Raw genomic sequence first — 19,291 nt, 5'->3', positions numbered from 1 at the left:
GCTGTATACTCACACTGACAGGGTTGGCAGGGATCACTATTGGTGCTATATATACTCACACTGACAGGGTCGGCAGGGATCACTATTGGCGCTGTATACTCACACTGACAGGGTTGGCAGGGATCACTATTGGTGCTGTATACTCACACTGACAGGGTCGGCAGGGATCACTATTGGTGCTGTATACTCACACTGACAGGGTTGGCAGGGATCACTATTGGTGCTATATATACTCACACTGACAGGGTCGGCAGGGATCACTATTGGTGCTGTATACTCACACTGACAGGGCCGGCAGGGATCACTATGGGTGCTGCCGTTGGACCCAGAAGAGACGGTGGCACCCAAGGCAGCCAGGCGGGCAGGTGGCAGGGCAGAGAAGCCTGTGGATCGAAATCCAGACTGGCCCGGTTTGATCACAGGGGCCTTGTGGGTGGTCTGTGACCCTGGTTTGATCACCACGGGGGCCTTGTGGGTGGTCGGTGACCCTGGTTTGATCACGGGGGCCTTGTGGGTGGTCGGTGACAATGGTTTGATCACCACGGGGGCCTTGTGGGTGGTCTGTGACCCTGGTTTGATCACCATGGGGGCCTTGTGGGTGGTCTGTGACCCTGGTTTGATCACCATGGGGGCCTTGTGGGTGGTCGGTGACAATGGTTTGATCACCAAGGGGGCCTTGTGGGTGGTCGGTGACCCTGGTTTGATCACGGGGGCCTTGTGGGTGGTCTGTGACCCTGGTTTGATCACCATGGGGGCCTTGTGGGTGGTCTGTGACCCTGGTTTGATCACCAAGGGGGCCTTGTGGGTGGTCTGTGACCCTGGTTTGATCACCATGGGGGCCTTGTGGGTGGTCGGTGACAATGGTTTGATCACCAAGGGGGCCTTGTGGGTGGTCGGTGACCCTGGTTTGATCACCAAGGGGGCCTTGTGGGTGGTCGGTGACCCTGGTTTGATCACCATGGGGGCCTTGTGGGTGGTCGGTGACCCTGGTTTGATCACGGGGGCCTTGTGGGTGGTCGGTGACCCTGGTTTGATCACCATGGGGGCCTTGGGGGTGGTCTGTGATCCTGACCGTCTGTGATCTGCTTAAAAGATAATATGAGAAGAGGCATGAGATAAACCCACTATGAAACTCCTGACATAATGCTACTGATCTTTAAAGTTCAGCCATCTGACTTCCACTTAAGCACCTCGACTTCAGTGATGTTTGCGGAACTCGACTTCGTCTCGTTCCTGACCGCATCACTGTCGTGGCAATAATCACGTTAACCCACACCCTCTCGTGTAATATTGCAATTATACAGTTACCCTTAAAACTAAGAAAATCGCTGAAAGAAAATAAAAATAATGACAGATGTAGTCACTACGACCACAAATGTCCCAAGAAACTAGCTAGGGGGGGCTAACTACTGGGGGGCACGGTGGCACAGTTGGTAGTGCTGTCGCCTCACAGCTAGAAGGTCCTGGGTTCGATTCCCGCTCGGGACACTGTGGGTGCTGGCGGCGTGTTTCCTCCTCCGCGTCATCAGTGCCCATACCCGAAGGCGGGGTTGGCGAAAGGGCCTTTCTGTGTGGAGTTTGCATGTTCTCCCCGTGTCCCCTTGGGTAGGTACCCTCACAAAAAACATGCAGTAATCCTGGTCTCTAAACTGCCTCCCCCTGGCCAGCCGGGACGCCTGATGGAGGGGAAAGGAACTGGTTGGAATAACGTGTTCCTTCCACGCGCTACGTCCAACCAGGGAAACTCCCCCCTGTCAGGTGTAAAGGAGCAACTTGGACACTCAGGCATGAAGGAAGCATGAGTTCAAGTCTGTTGCGTCCGAAACGACCGAAAACGACCTGTGGTATAATGACCTGTGGTATAATTTGACACATTCACCTCCCCTGTTTGGATACTGACTAAACCAGTTTGGATACCGACTAAACGCCTGCCAGTGCCTGAGTTAACTATAAGGTGAACACTGTGGAGGCCTAATCACTGTGACTAAGCTGTGACTGAAAATCATTTGGGTAATCATAATCATCCAATAAGTAACATACAGTATGATCTACTCTACTCTGCTTGATATAGCAAGCAGGGAAATGAGAAAGCGCTGCGCGCACACAGACAATTTCCCATAATAGATTGACCACTCGTTGGTAATGACATGAGAGTACAGTATGGAAGAATAAGCTCTCGTCATTCTCGTGTCTTCAGTACACGCCATAAAATCCATTTGAGATCATTTAACTCCCCGGATTTGACTGTGTAGTAGAAAAGGACATGCATTATTCTTTCTTCTTTTTTGCAAAACAGATAATGACGCTATAGGACAGTTAAATACCGGGTCGGAGCTCCGGACCGTCCCGGCACACTTTCACCCCTGCAGACAATGACGTATAGGACAAGGCTAAAGAATCAAATTAATTATTCCCAGATAACTTTATTTGTCCTCTTCTAATGATCACTGCATAACAAATTAAACAAAGCACGCTCAAACAATTGTGAATTGTGTTTGGACTGGGAAATAGAAATGTGCCAAATTTCAGACAGCGGGCAGGCATCTCACCTGGCCGGTCCTGGTGGTAACCGTGGGTGGACACTGCAGCTGCCTGCAGGTCCGACTGGTCGAGGGACTTGGTTGAGGTCTGTCTGCTGACAGCCCCCAGACCCAGCGTAGGCCTGAGGGCCCTGGAGGAGTGAAGGTGACCGCATGCATCTTGAGAAGGGTGCTGTTGAAGAACAGTAACGTCACAAAATGATCACTGCAACATAATGAACATAATACATGTTCAGCGAATGAAACTATATGAACTATACGACACTGTGAAAAGCCGTTGGCTGTCTAACGAGGGAAACTGAAACAAAATGGTAACACGGTTAAATTACATGACGATATGACGATACACAAAATCATCAATACTTTTCTTACCTCCTGTAGATATTTCTCTGACAGTTCTCCATGGAAGCTCTCCGATTTTTCACTACTTTTCCGAGGGACAGTGCTGTGTGCAGCCTTCGTGCCAGCCACAGATATGCCTGCCGGGTAATCGCCTGTCTTCTGCATCTCTTGCAGGTCGGAGGAGAGTACATGCGGGGCTTTGAGCTGAGTGGAGCCGACGTTTGGTTCTTTATGAGCTGGGGGACTGGGGCAAGAGGGCAGCTTAGAGGCCTCAAGTGGGGCTTCTGTGACCTGGCCCTTGGTCCGGACATAGCTGGGGGTGATCTTTGGATGGACATCTTTTGGAGAGGACCTCCGAGTCTCCGTTTCTTTCTGTTGGGGAGCTACAGGTTTCAGAATGCTACTGCTCACCTTACTACGCTGCTTGACTCCACCGATTCCTCTCTGGGAGGGCTCGCTACGCTTCAAGCCGGGTGCTCTGGTGCCCTGGATCTGGGCTGGAGAAACAGGCGGGGGCCTCTCGTCAGGGGAACATGAGGTTTTGGGGGACGAAGGCGTAGCTGGTCGACTAGGAGTTCCCCGTGGCTTGGTCTCCTGGTCACTGGCACCACACAGAATGGCCCTCCTCTGGTCTTTGGTAGTCTTGTCCGCTGCTGGTTCCGCTGCATCCCCGCTGAGAGATACCGTCTGACCACGAAGCTCCTTCCGTTCTCCAAGCCCCTCCTCCCCCACTAGGGGGAGGAGCTCTGGGTCGTCGCTCATTGGCGTCGGCGTCCCCCATCGGATGTCACACAGTCCGGCCGGTTGTTGCTCCTCATCCGCCTCGCCCCCGGGACACTGCAGCAGGGCTCTCCTCCTTGCTCTCTCATTTTACAAACAGCACGCGGGTATACAGAACTGAACCATCAACCATCCATCGCATCAGATTAAAAGGTCTGTCTCTCCTTTCAGGGCGTGTCACTAGTCTGAGTGGCACAGTATGAGCCTGACCTGATGGTCACATCCCTATGGTATTTTCAGAGGGTAGAACACTGATGTTGTTTCACCATGAAATCTCGAGGCCCCTAAATCCTGTACAGAGTAAAGTTGAAAAGAAGAAAAATCACATGCCCGTGTGAACTTTTGAGGTGCGCTCTTCTTCATCATCATACATCATTCTGGCCATTCACCCCCGACCAATCACAATTTGCATCCTCACTTTTCCGTCTTCACTTTTCTGCCCTCACTTTTAGCTTCATGTACTTTGCTCAGCTAATCATCGCTACGGGGTAATCAGCCAATCACAAGCCAATGTTTGTGTTCACACAAACCCGGAAAGGAGAAAAAAAACATAGGAGAAAAGAAATAAAGAAAACATTAATTTATACAATGCAAAACACAAAAAAAAAATCACACCCGTGTGAACTGAGTAGTGCAACTCTGTGTGGGGGGTCCCTGGGAACTTCCAGACCCATATAGGAATGTGCCCAGGGTGAAGGCCCGGTTCCCGGCAAGGCGCCCCCCACATCCGAATCGGTCAAGAAATTACAGAGTTATAGCGCGTGGGGGAATTAGCAGACAATAACACTCTCTCTCTCACATGAAAGAGAGTATAGTATTCTCTCTCCATCCCTCCCTCCCTCTCCGTCTCTCACATGCACATACGCTTCACATAGTAATTAGCAGGCAACAGTTTGGCACCTGTTGGTACCAGGCTAAACATACATAGGGACATAGCACACAGGGACGGACATTGCTGTTCCTTGGAGTCACACCGCTCAAAGATAGCACGCGCACAAACGCACGCACACACACAATGTATATATATCAGTCACATCCCGAAACCATAATATAGGTTTGAATAATCAAATGCCAACATCAGTCAGCCACCAATACAAAACACTGATAAGTGCCATCCTGTTTTATTGTTTTTATATGTGTAGGCTACTATGTGCCTTTTTACTGTGTTTGTGTGTTTCATGTTACCTGCCTGTGTTATGCCTTGCTGTTGTAAACCAAATCGCCCCACGGGGACAAAACAAATGACAAACATGAACCTGAACCTGATGAACCTGAAGCTCAATTGCTGCACCGTTTCTTGAAAGTGAGGACAGAAAAGTGAAGACGCAAATTGTGATGCAATAATGTGGGAGGAGCCTGGGAGGTTCACTCACCTGACAACATTCTGAACATAGCAGAACGTGTGTGTGTGTGCGTGCGTGCATGCATGCACGCGTGTGTGTGACAGTGTGCTGGTATGGCCAATTCAATAATGAATGAATTAATTATTACTTTTGGACTCAGGCCGACTCTAAAAAAAGCCTTTAAAATCCTGAAAAACTTGAAAATATTTCTATAGCAGCATAAGATTTTCGTAATTTTTGAATACTGTACATACTGTACAGAACACCAAAAGGGGTTGCCGCCCAGAATGGGTTTTAATATAGCAAACATATAGTTACAACATGCTTTACAGACAGGTTATAAAAAGCAATCATAAAGGACATCAAAACAACAAAACATCAAGACATCAGAAACAATAAGGAAAAACACCTTGACATACAAATGTGTTTTTAGAAGTGTTTTAACTCTGCTAGCCTAACAGACAAGGGCAGGGAGTTCCAAAGCAAACTATAGACATAATAGACATCGGAGAGACATAAATCACAGGGTGAAATCAGCTGACACTTTTGTCAACATTCTGTTTGCCACGGACACACAAAATGAGAGGTCAAAAGATATGTTCACAAATCTTGCTGCCGTGTCTTGTTTTCAAACTCACTTTGAGTGTGTGCAGTGCAGCGCTTTCTCTTACCTGTTCTGGTGTTGCAGTTGAAGGTGTGTGTCAGCGTGCAGATATGCAGAAACTGACACACACACACACGCACGCGCGCACGCACGAGCGAGCGCGCGCACACATGCACACACACACCTCACACAGGTCCCCATGAATACAGATGTACGGAAGCACACAGTGCTGTAAAATATCATAATAGATGTTTGTGTTGAGACTCTGGACTTGATGAAACACAGTGATGATTTTAGGCCATGTTATCTGCATGGTGTTGGTCCACTGACAGTGGAAACATAACACTGGTTTCGTCACAGCCATCTTTTTAGAGTACATTGTGCTGCAGTATGTTGACAAGCTTCATGGAGATGCACATTTTGCTTTCCAGCCCGATTTGGCACCTGCCCACAGTGCCAAAACGACACACAACACATGTCTCGTGTTATTGTATTGTATTCCACTGTTCTCTGCATTGTCCTCGACAAATCTAATACATCAATTTAGCTGCCTTCGACAGTCTTCCGTCAATTAAAATCCAACCATTGTCTGCCTCATTGTCGGAATTCTATACGTCAATCAATGTACTTTATTGATATGAAACGGTTTAGCAGAAAATCAACTGGCCCGGTTGCTATATGGCAATGCCTTCATTGCCTTGCATACCCCCCAGCACCAGGAAACGTGCGCGCGCATCCCATATAGAGTTTCATTTAAAATAGGATTTCCCCTCGCTCTTTTAAACACCGTGAGCTACTGCTAACATAAGCCGTTTCTTATACAATGGCGGTCTGTGAGCCAGGAAAACGGAAATGAAAGTGACTGAATATGACCAACTCCGGCTGGCGCAGCCCTCCCCTTTATGGCCACACGGTGGCAGTCTGGGACTGGGCTGGACTGGGGAAAAGATTCGGCCCAGTAGTTTCCGTGTGAATTTGGCCCAGACCGGCCCACCACAACCAGCGTGCAGATAGCATAAACTCTACCGCCCGCTCTGTCGAGGCACACACAAACAGGGCGGCTGTGGCTCAGGAGGTAGAGCAGGTCGTCCCAATGATCCATGGGTCAGCGGTTTGCATCCCGGCTCGAAGTGTCCTTGAGCAAGACACTGAACCCCAAATTGCTCCCGATGTGCTGGTTGGTGCCTTGCATGGCTTCCGCCGGCAATCGGTGTATGAATGGGTGAATGTAATGCACAATCTATGTCAAGCGCCTTGGATAAAGGCGCTATATAAATGCACCATTTACCAAATAAACTACAAACAACAATACCACCACTTTTACAGAACAACATAAACGATACAAACCAACTGACACAGTACACAACCCTTTGTTGCTCTCACAAGAATGACGATGCTGGCAAAAGGATTCAAGATAGAAGAGGGTTTATTTGTCACTCAGTGAAATTATCATGATGGCACTGGCAGAACTGGACTAGTCCGCGGGAGTCGGGACCACTGGGACCTTTCCCGGTGGCCTGCCGCCTATTGGCCTGCTATGAGCTTGTAGATCTGCTATTTAAATAGATAAAGTATAACAGTTAACACCAAAAGGGGTTCCCGCCCAAAATGGGTTAATAAACTGTCAGTAGGCAAATTATATTGGTAACATTTTCTGAACTTATTAGACTAAATCCACAATGAATGCTTCCACCTGTTTATTCATACAGCATATCCACATTACAAATAATCATTTATCAAATGTCTTACGTCGTGTATGTATGTTATGTCAAATTGCAATGATCAGTCATGTGAGTTTGCTCCTTTACTCGAGTAAAAACGCTCATACTTTCAAGTTTGAACTCCTGTCTTGCCTCATTTCTGTATGGTTTTCCTGAACATCATGTAGCAGATTCTGCAGATTCCCATAACAGTAGTCTATCGTTTCCATCTCTTGGATAATCAGAACATACATTTTCAGGTTGGTATACAAATTCCATGCAAACAGGAGAGAGGACTTTGAGACAAATAAATAAGCAGACAACATTGGAACTATATGATGAATTATTTTTCAATGTGTTTTCTCACCTGATTGGATGAAATTTGCAACCCACCTGAAAATCAAATGTCTGTTTATTCTAGAGATATAGAGCTTGATCTTTTATCAAACAAGATCACTTACAGTGGCATAGTACGGTCTGGGGATGTGTTAAGCATCAATATCAGCAATTCATCAATATCAGCTCATCTGCAAGCTCACAACATGTCATGATGTGTCTTCATTTTCACAGAGACGTTTCTGAAGGACAACATCACAGAGCAGACTGGGCTGACACTTTAACGAGCGGACAGATCAGCTGCTAGGAACGACCTGGACAGAGGCATAAAAGAGGCAAAAAGGAATGTATGGGAAAAGGATGGCAAGTCAATTTAATGACAACAAGGACACTCGGAAACGGCATGTGGCAGGGATTTCACACAGTAACGGGCTACAAGCCTGCTTCGCAGCCAGCCCCCACCGATCCATCAGTTGTCAGTGATCCATCACTGACAACCTCAATGCCTTTTACACACGGTTTGAGGCCACACATGACAGGGAGGTGCAGAGATTTCCACTCTCACCCACAGACCAGGTGCCCCAGCTATCCACCACTGAGGTTAAGAGGGCCTTTTCCAGCATTAACCCTCGAAAGGCTACTGGACCAGACAATATTCCAGGCCGGGTGCTGAAAGACTGTGCAGAGCAGTTAAAAGATGTTTTTACTGACATTTTCAACATCTCTCTCAGTCAAGCCAGAGTGCCTGCCTGTTGGAAGAGCGCCACCATTATACCTGTGCCAAAAAATAACAGCCCAGGCTGCATGAACGACTACCGCCCTGTGGCCCTTACCCCAGTCGTTATGAAATGCTTCGAGAGGCTGGTCATGGAACGCATTAAAGGAGGCCTCAGCGCCGACCTGGACCCATACCAGTTCGCTTACAGACCAAACCGGTCTACAGAGGATGCTATTTCCACCATGCTCCACCTCACTCTGTCGCATCTGGAAAAGGCAGACACCTATATGCCAGGATCCTTTTTCTAGACTTCAGCTCTGCCTTCAACACTATCATACCACAGCAGCTGGTGGTATAAGCTGAGGGTGTTGAAGGTGGACAATGTTTGGATCCTGGATTTCCTGACACAGCGGAGGCAAACAGTCAAAGTAGGCAACATAACATCCAACGCCATTGAAGTGAACACAGGATCTCCTCAGGGATGCATACTGAGTCCCCTATTGTTCACTCTACTCACACACGACTACAAGCCGTAGAGAGGGTAAAAAGCACCACTTTTTTGGGAGTGCTGCTGACGGACAACCTGGCCCCGACTCCCCGAGCAGCAACACCACTGCCATCATTAAAAAGGCCCAGCAGCGTCTCTACCCACTCCGTCAGCTGAAGAGAGTCCACCTGCCTGTCCCAGCCCTGACCATGTTCTACAGAGGCACTATGAGACACCATGCAGACCCATTATGTCACTCAATGTGATTCACACTCCCCCAAACCAAAGGGTATTTATAGTATATATACATCAAAGAAATGTTGGCTTGTTCAATTTTCAAAATAAGCCACACAATTTTTAAAACAAGCCAGAAAAAATGCAACCCACGACTCAGGGGGAAAAACCCCCGCAACTGTAGAAAACATACAAGCCAAACGTTGCGTGAAATAACTCTGGCGCTGACTTCTTATCACTGCCATGGGGGTGCTCAACGGAGTCAACGCCCCCGCCACCAGTCCCCACAGCCAAACAGGTTTAATGCCTGCAGCACTCCAGCATCCAACTCACTTCAGGGGAAAGGCTCGCTCAACTCAAGTTGACATATACACTGCTGGGTGCAGATTCAGGGAATACGTATAGAAAGAGAATAAAGTCTGCACTCCAGCACCCACTAAGTCAGCGCCCTGACAGTATGGCTGATTCTGTGGCAGCGGATGGACAGAAATTCTCCATGAAAGACTCGTTCAAGGGATGTCTGTTGGAAAACAAAGAAGTCTCCATTGCGCACTATGCTGCCGCGTGGCGTGGGTTTGTAAGGTAAGAGCTTTAGAGTTACAATAATACAAGTCAACCCTGTTCTTGTTCTGGTTTTAATTCTGCCTCTACTATTAGGTCTGTTTCTGTTTGTCATGCAAAAAGTATTTATCCCAATGCAGAGTAACATAATTTTGCTGCCATCATTGAGCAGTTATAATGTACCTCATATTGATCATGCTGTATAATGGACCAGCTATAGGCTACCATTTAACATGATATGTTATTTATATTTTTTATATAGGTTTATGAATAGCCTGGGCAGTGTGTTCATCTTCGTCTCCAAGGACGCCGTCAGTAAAATCCAGATCCTCGTCGACTTCCTCGACGGCGAGAACGGCTCCCACTATGTCACCATCCAGTCTATGGTCAAATATGAGTTGGAGAATGAACTGGTGGACGTCGACAAGAGGGGCAGTCACCCAGAGTCGGGCAGCCGCACCCTGTTAAGACTCCACCGTGCCCTGCGGTTTTTGGAGCTGTTCATGGAGCGCCTCCGTACCAGTACAGAAGACTGTAAGACCTCAGTCATGTGCACAGAGTCCTACGATGAGTCCCTGGCCCGGCACCATCCCAGGGTTGTACGTACGGCTGTGAGAACAGCACTTCTTGTCCTGCCGGGCCGTGACAAGTTCTTTAAAGCGATGAATGAAGGTACCCAGGAGCAGGTGGTGGCCATGCTAGGTGATGCTCTACCGTTCATCTCCGAGGTGTACAGGATCACAGAGGACGTCTATGCTCGACACAAACTCTTGGAAATACCTTAGAGTTTGAGAATAAAAAAGGTGCTTTTTTCCCCCACTGGGATGTGGCTCAAGTTGTAAATCCAATCTGCCAACATTCTCTGGTTGTACTGTCCTGTAAATTCCTGGCACTGCTTTACACCACCTACATTACATTGTTAAATCCTGAGTGTTCATTTATCTCCGAGAGTGAACAAATGGAACCAACAAAATTCTCTGCGCTCTTGCACCAACAAATATTAAAAAGAGAGCAGAGTCCACACACTGGATCCAGCTCTAAATATATTTTTTATTTAGATAACCAAGTTGACGTTTTGAGCTTCCTCAAATGCCTGACACGGCAAAGGTACTGTATCTCATTCGCATCTTTGTCCATCGGATGGTCAAAATGACCTAAATTACACTTGCTCTACAATCAATGCCTGCATAAGCAACACACAAATGTTGCAAACTTTTACATTCTTAACAAAGGTTGGAAAAAGGCTCTAAATGTAAACTTGTTGGTAATCTTAATAAGTCAACATTAAGAACTAAGGCATTGGTTGACCTGCAGGGTCCATTTTGTTCCATTTGTACACTGAGTCCAATAAACACTAAAGATTTTACTGTGTGCCCCAATTTGTTGTATGCTGTCTAGGCCCACATACTTACTAGACATAATGGTGAAATCAAGTCAACTTGAATATGTACCTGCTGTTAATGTTTTTCGATGGAAATCATTTATGATGATGAGACATCTTTTCTAAATTCACATTCCGCTTTTCCCTTTTATAGCCTTATTTTACATGAAGGGAAACATGTTAAATGTAAACTAAGTGCAGTAGCACAATGACTATGAAGTAATTCATCCTGATACACTGTACATAATGAAAACTACCTGTATATATCTGCTGGTTGATTCAAAATACAGTCAATTATTGTGTTACTATGCATACTTGGCAAGTCCTACACTGTAGACGCTATCATTTGTTTTGGGCGGAAGTTGCGGGATTTTGGCGGAAGTATACCGCTCAAGGAAATTATGTTGATGCTTTACAAATCAGTTTACCTTCTCCGTGAATGAAACAAGTGTTGTGAATGGTCGGAAAATCTTATCCGGGGGAAATAAATCTGTCGGATGTTCCGGACTGACACTTCCGCCGATAGCGTCTCTGCCTTAGGTTGTGACCAGGCTTTTTGGCAGATGAGTAAGCCTGGGAGGGACCGAGGCTAGTTAGTTACTATGGTACGAAAAAGATGAAATGACAAAAAGACTACTGTAATATACCTATATTTGAAATCATTGTAGCCAAATAAATTACAATTCATGGGATTTCTTCAGGTGATTTCTGTCCTTTACGTTTTTTTGTTTTCAGATTTATCTATGCACAGTTTTGCTTCCAATGGAGACCCAATTGGCCACTTGGCCATTGGTGGTTAATGTATAACCACCTGATGAGATGTAATCCTTTTTTTTTTTTTTTATATTATTTATTTTGAGGGTTTTCTTTACATGGACACAAGGACAGCACAGCAGACTTACATACAAGACAGTTACTTACATAAAAACAACAATGAAGAAACAGAGAAAGAATAGAAGTAAAAGAGAAAATAATAAATAATAAATAATAATAATTTCCAAGTGGTACATGGGTTGTATAATGCATGTGTGCACGTTAAGGTGGGTTCCATCCTACACAGGATTTATGCGCTCTTCAATATGATTCAAAAAGGGGGTCCATACCTCTACAAATACATCTGCCTTATTTTGTGTTTCATACTTGAGTCTCTCCAGTGGTAGTAGTGACATTATTTGGGCCATCCACATATGTTCCGAGGGTATTTCATCTGTCTTCCACAAAATTAAGATACATTTCTTTGCCAAGAATCTAAATAAATCAAATAATTTCCTATGAGCAGATCTCAACTTTACATTTGGGTCTGCCCCCAACAGGTATAACAGAGGAGATTTTCTGAATTTTACTTTAAGGATTTTTTCAATTTGATCATGAAGTATTTGCCAAAATGGTTTGATTTTTGGACAAAACCAGAACATATGTGGGTAGGTACCCAAATGCAGTTTACATCTGTTACATAGGGGAGAGTTCTCCCTAGACATTTTGTTTAGACAAACAGGGGTTATGTATGTTTTGAAAATAAACTTGTAATTATGTTCTAGGATTCTAGGAGTAAGTGAAGATAGATTTACTTTTGCACATATTGTTGTCCATGTTTCCTGATCAATTACAACATTTAAATTTAAAAATGATGAGATGTAATCCTAAGTATGTAATAAGGTTTTTATAGACTATACTGAATAAGACCCTTCTTTGTTATGTGATGTTGTGTGTGTCTGCCTTCATGTACCCTCGTGCAGTGGCGGAAGGTTCTTATAACGGCAGTGGGCTTCTGGGGGGGTCCCTGGAACTACATATTTTGAGATGGGGGTCCGTGGCCCAATAGAGATAATTCTGGGGGGGTTGAGCACCGCTGACAACATGGGTTTTTCAGAAAAATGTTAGGATTTTGAAGCCTTTTTTTCAATCGACCTCAGTCCAAAATGGGTTAACACGTTAGTAAGAATGATGTTGTGCTTTGACTTCCTGGTCCGGTGTGATTGGTTGTTCAGAGGCGGCGTGCGTGCGGCTGCAGCAGCGCAGGGTCCACCAGGCTATGCTGCAGGGGCAGGTCTGCAGATTGGTGGCGGGGGGGCGGGTGGCGACCCCCCCCTCTCTGAGGAATGGGAAGCTCAGAATGGTGAGCGGGGAGAGGAGAGGAGAAGAAGTACGAATGGACAAGAGCCTGGAGGGAACGAGAGAGAGAGAGACTTTTACTTAAGTACAACTATCAATACTGCAATGTAGAATTACTCCGTTACAAGTAAAAGTCCGGAATTAAAAATGTACTTGAGTAAAGAAGTACAAAAGTATCTGTATCAAAATGTGCTTAAAGGGACATCGTCTACTCAGGGTTTTATGAACACCTCAGACAGTTTTTAAGTTGCTTGATTCAGTATTCAGATTAGCTCCCCCCCCCCCCCTTTCTATACAAACACATTGTAACTACAACCTCCATTTTTAGATTCATAGAATATATCATTTTCTGGTGACTCATACTGCCCTGCAAATACGTGACGTGATTGACAGAGGGAAGCTTTTGACCCGCTCAATCCCCCCCCCCCCCCCTGCACACACACACACACACACACACACACACACACACACACACACGCACACACACAACCTGTTATGAGAACAGGTTGTAAGTACCGGTAAGTAAGTACATTTTTTATTTTATTTTTGTAAAGCACCTTTCAAGACAAAGTCGAACAGAACACAGAACAAGCAATCAACAAGTTAAAACCAAACAGGAAAACATAGCACAATAAAGTAAAAAGACAATAAAGAATTTAACGAAGAATAAACAAGGCAAAAACTCAAAGCATAGGCATGTAAAATAGTAAACTAGAGGCAGAATCACAAAAACATAGGTATGGAAAAAGTCAACTACATGGGAAAAAAAGAATAAACACAGAATAAATGTGTCTTTAGCTTTCTCTTAAAAGAGTCTAACTGACTTCCAAAGAGTAGGAGCAACCACTGCGAAAGCCCGGTCGCCCTTTGTTTTCAGTTTAGTCCCGGGTATCTTCAGTAGGTATTTGTCTGAGGACCTATAAGGGGTCTTACATTAGACTTTGGGGGCAGTAGGTCACGAATAATATGAAGGGGCCAGTCCGTGCAATGCTTTGTAGGTTGTTAAAACTTAAAATAAATTCTGGCCTTAATTGGAAGCCAGTGCAAAGAGGCTAATACATTTGGTATTTGTGAGTATTCTAGCTGCAGTGTTTTGAACCAATTGAAGTCGGGATAGAGATGAATGGTTTAGCATGGTGTAGAGACCGTTACAATAGTCCAAACGGGAGGATATGAATGCGTGTATGATTTTTTCCAGGTCTTGAGGTGACATAATTGACTTGATTTTTGCAATGTTGCGCAGATGGTAGAGTTGTGAGGACAGTGCGGTCGTTCATTTGTAGTTAGATACCAACGTGTGTGTGTGTGTGTGTGCATACATTTGAGTGTGTGTGTGTTTTGTGCATGCTTACCTGTGTGGCTGGACAGCGCTGTTTGGAAGGATAAATGAGGAACTTATTGAGCAGGTCGACAGCCTGCGGGGGCGCATCTGGAACTATCTCCTCCAAGGGGATTGCAGGATTCTCTTTAAAGGTGATTTTATTATAATCAGGTAACTCCACTATCTCCTAGAGAGAGAGAGAGAGAGAGAGAGAGAGAGATAGTTTAGGTTTGGAGTTTAGAGTTGGAGTTACAGTACGTCTGATTTATACGTGTTTTGACAAAGTAAATCAAGAAATTACACAGCAACATATTTTGAGCTCGTAGATCGGCTATTTTGGTACTTGACACAGGCACTCAACTGCGTATAGGGTAGGCCTACATAAAAATAAAGATAAAATGTGGATGCATTCGAAATTATATATAGCACCTCTCTCTTTGCCCCTACCAGGAACCTGTGTGTGTGTGTGTGTGTGTGTGTGTGTGTGTGTGTGTGTGTGTGTGTCTTACAGGCCAGACGTCCTTGTTGGGCGTTCCCAGAACCCGGAGGACGCAGCAGAGCTGTTCAATATCGTTCTCCCCGGGGAACAGGGGAGAGGAGTTTAACAACTCCCCAAAGATACATCCTACTGCCCTGGAAATGCATGCGCATGCACGCACACACACACACGCACATGCACACACACACACACACACACACACACACACACACACACACACACACACACACACACACACACACACACACACAGTCAATATAACATGCCATCAATGGCCGTGGGTAGCGATTCAGAGGGCTAATTTGTGTATGGTCTAATTATCTTCATGTTCATGCATTAGAGATTAGACAACAGTTTTCTCACCATAGATCCACTCCCTCGTCATATTTCCGGGCTCCGTACAGCAATTCTGGGGCTCTGTACCACCTACACACATACGCGCACACGCACACGCACGCACGCACGCACACACACACACACACACACACACACACACACACACACACACACACACACACACACACACACACACTGTATATCTTATCTAGAGATAGATTTTCTCATGCAAACGTCTGTGCGCATGCACACCCACATGTAGTACACCATACCTGGTAGCTACTTGGTGGCTGTACAGTCTGTCTGTCTGATTTGAGAACAGTCTGGCCAAACCAAAGTCGGCGATCTTCAAATGGCCTGAAGAACTGATTAACAGGTTGGCTGGCTTCAAATCCTGCACAGACAAGACAAGACAAGACAAGACAAGACAGACAGACAGAAAAATCAGCTGGTGGAAATGTCATGAATTTAATGGAGAGGGGGTAAGTCCAACGTTGCTGACCACGACACAACGCCACAATACCCCGGAACAGTAGTTTATTTAATGTCAGGTAAACATTCCCTGTTTACCGAAATTTTCGGCATTTACCATTTCCGCCAAAGCTTGAAATTGAACTTGACAAAGCTGTCGTACGCTTTGTCCTCACCTGCTTTTCTGTCATAGAACAGCAGAGCAGCATTGTTTGACCAGCTGAGAGGCTGTCACAGGCATCTAAACATATGTTTTCACTCCTACAATGTATAAAACTAATAATAGCCTACATGTGAAAATAATATATTTTGTAAAAGCATGTCATATGAAATTGGTAGGATATTATTATATTTCCAAGTGTGCAAGCTTATTGAAATCGTGCAATAAAAAACAATGCTGCAAGTCATGCTTAAGCCATTTAAACAGTGTTTTGCATGAGTGCATGCCGTGCAGGTCACGACAGTGACAGACAGAACAGGAGCGGAGGAGGAGATGCAGAGTTGCAAAACAGCATTTGTCACGGGCTGTGCGTTTCCAAACTCATTCCAATGACGTGAGCAATGTTATTTAATTAATGCTTCACATAATCACAGGTTCAGGTTTTCGTTCACTAATCTCGTTGTATATTAAATGAATAAACATTTTAATAATTGCATATACAACTAACACACAGTGACAGTTGCTTGCAAGTTGCATGTGCGTGCGTCTGTGAGGCGGTCAGCAAGGCAAGGAAGGCTTGACTTCAGACTTGACTCATGTAACTATGGTTTCCAAGGTCGTACTGCAGTTGTTCATGTCGCAAAAACGAGGGCGAGGCTTGATTTCATAGGGCGTGCCAGGTAGATTTCAGCCGTCACATTTATTAACGTCGGAACGAAATTAAGGAAGGATCAGCTGTTTGCGATCACTTTATAAATGCCGTGGCGACGTGGGTGTACTACGAAACCTACACTCGAATATGTGGCAGATTTTACACTCAATTGATAAATGAGGGACTTAGTCTCTAGGTGACAAAGGTTTGTTTTGATAGTCAAATAAACGTTGGTCCTTCTTTGGTGCGATATCCTCGATTTATAAAAGTAATGGGTAGCACTCAGAGTGGCAAGAGAGAGTTTACTTTTTTATTATTTCTTATACATGTCCGCACCAAGCCCCCAGTGCAGCTCTCCAACGTTGAAGCGCTGGGCCCTAGTGGTAAGAGGTGGGACTGCAGGCGGACCCGTGGAGTTATGACTAGGAAACCCCCGTGCAGCTGGGGTTTAACATTGAGCGCCAGTTTGCACTTCCCAAATCGAGAAAATGCGGAAGTAGAGCGTTCTTCCGGGTGCTTCAAAGCGCCACTGAGCAACACACACACACACACACACACACACACACACACACACACACACACGCACACACCCCATACCCGGTGCATGATATTGTTGTGATGGAGGAATGCCACTCCCCTCAGCAGCATCATCATGTAACCTTTGACCTGTGACGGGGTCAGAGGTCGTCTCGAGTTCCTGATGACCTCAGAGAGGTCTGACAGCATGTACTCAAACACCAGAACAAAGCCTGTACCATGAGGAAAGCCTGCCTTTAACTTCACTACCTGCAGAGGAGAGGAGAGGAGAGGAGAGGAGAGGAGAGGAGAGGAGAGGAAGAGGAGAGGAGAGGAGAGGAGAGGAGAGAGGAGAGGAGAGGAGAGGAGAGGAGAGGAGAGGAGAGGAGAGGAGAGGAGAGGAGAGGAGAGAGAGGAGAGGAGGAGAGGAGAGTTGGCCTTCCATTAGCAATATTTCCAAGTTTACAGTGTTTCTCAACCAATGAGCCTACAGCATATATAAATGTTCTACTTCTTACCGGGTGTGTGTTGAATTATTGCTGAGCAAGATAAACACTCTCTGGGAGCCATAATGCTGCTAATATTTAAGATGGTAAATGCAGAGGAAACATTTGATGTAGACAGAGAGACAGTGTGTGTTGTGTGTGTGTGTGTGTGTGTGTGTGTGTGTGTGTGTGTGTGTGTGTGTGTGTGTGTGTGTGTGTGTGTGTGTGTGTGTGTGTGTGTGTGTGTGTGTCACCTACATACTGGTTGTCTTCTATCTCCTGCAGGGCTTTGATCTCCCTGAGAACCTGGGTTGGAATTCCGTCCTCCAGTCTTCTCAGCGCTATTTTCTTCAATGCTACCGTCTCCCCAGTCTGAGAGAGATAGACACAAACAGAGGGAGAGAGTGAGAGGGAGAGAGGCAGAGGCAGAGAGCAAGAGAGAGAACAGTAGTGATTGAAGAGAGAATTCCATGGCTATGTTTGCACATACGTTGCATGAAGCAACAGTGTAGAAGCATTGCATGGTATTGTACTTATTTCCCCCTTTTTCTTTTTTTCTTTTTTTTTACAACTATATGATCCAAACATAAAGATAATAAGCAAAGAAAGAGAAGCACACGAGTAGAGAAAGAGATAAATGGAGTAACAACGAGGCACAGTAGAAGAGATGAGAGACAGACAGTGTATACTAGGAGAGACAGACAGCAGCTAGGAAACCTGAGAGACAGACAGTGTATAGGAGAGACAGACAGCAGCTAGGAAACCTGAGAGACAGACAGTGTATAGGAGAGACAGACAGACAGCAGCTAGGAAACCTGAGAGACAGACAGTGTAAAAGCTGAGAGCGACAGTTTAGGAGAGACCGACAATGTGTGAGAGACAGGACAGATAATTTACCTCGATGTGTTTGGCTTTAAAACGATGCCGTGAGCTCCTTCTCCAATCCGGCCCAGAATACTGTACTGGTCCATTTAGGCTACTGGTCTAGACTATTACTGGCCATTTGGTGCATTACTGCTCCAATTAGTACATCCTGTCGAACAAGAATAGAATACTATTAATCACTGTTTCTCAACGTCACATAGGCTATACTGATTGATTGATTGAATACTTATTAACAGTTTGCAGAAAGAAAGCACATGAAAGTAGCCTATAGTTCAAAGGTCCGCTAAAATGATTTAAACTCAAGTATAACCCCAAGAAAGCCTCATTTCCATTGGGGTCCTTCATACTCAATTATTTGAAACATAAAGACATACAAATATACAATATTATGCAAAAGAAACATCATATAAACGACTTCATTATTATTATTTGATTACTTTAGTTGCAATTTTGTCACTGGATAGTAATTTAATCTTTTCTTGTGATAACATTGTCACCCACAGGATTGAGAGACAGTTACAAATGTAGCCCCAGTAGCCTATGTGCCCTCTCCCTACGCTCATTCTGTAGCTCATGAAATGTATATACAGACGTGATGACAAAATGCCGTTTTTCCCCAGACCTGTGTAATGATAGTTTGTTATCAGCGAGCCATGTGCAGAATGCAGATGCTACCGAGTTATTTATTTACCATTCACATACCTGCTTTGCTAGACTACTGTAGATGCATTGTTTTATTTAATAAAACACAAACGAATCGTCGTCTGTCCTCCGCCATGTTTGTTTACATTGACAACGCGTCTTGTTGCTACAACAAAAAACTAAAAT

At 45.2% G+C, this 19,291-nt stretch overlaps 2 protein-coding genes across 2 annotated transcripts; one reads left to right on the top strand and one right to left on the bottom strand.

The window, feature by feature from the left end:
* Positions 1 to 9,541: 9,541 nt before the first annotated feature.
* Positions 9,542 to 10,430, top strand: LOC310861686 (ceramide-1-phosphate transfer protein-like; the record flags this gene model as incomplete). The annotated part of the gene is made up of 2 exons (XM_083769252.1): positions 9,542 to 9,666; positions 9,908 to 10,430. The coding sequence occupies 2 exons, from the start codon at positions 9,542 to 9,544 to the stop codon at positions 10,428 to 10,430; spliced, it is 648 nt and encodes a 215-aa protein (XP_083625378.1).
* Positions 10,431 to 12,438: 2,008 nt separating this feature from the next.
* Positions 12,439 to 18,549, bottom strand: cdk20 (cyclin dependent kinase 20; the record flags this gene model as incomplete). Its single annotated transcript, XM_083769250.1, is given in 9 exon segments — positions 12,439 to 13,187; positions 14,491 to 14,646; positions 14,969 to 15,092; positions 15,322 to 15,384; positions 15,567 to 15,688; positions 17,175 to 17,363; positions 17,837 to 17,950; positions 18,476 to 18,498; positions 18,501 to 18,549. Coding segments are annotated over 9 exon segments (1,017 nt in total). The 3' UTR covers positions 12,439 to 13,010.
* Between the last annotated feature and the right edge of the window lie 742 nt (positions 18,550 to 19,291).

The sequence above is a fragment of the Protomyctophum parallelum genome (assembly GCF_964188405.1).
Source record: "Protomyctophum parallelum genome assembly, chromosome: 7".
Taxonomy (NCBI): Eukaryota; Metazoa; Chordata; class Actinopteri; order Myctophiformes; family Myctophidae; genus Protomyctophum; species Protomyctophum parallelum.
The sequence above is the reverse complement of the archived record's forward strand: the minus strand, read 5'-3'. Positions and strand labels throughout refer to the sequence as shown.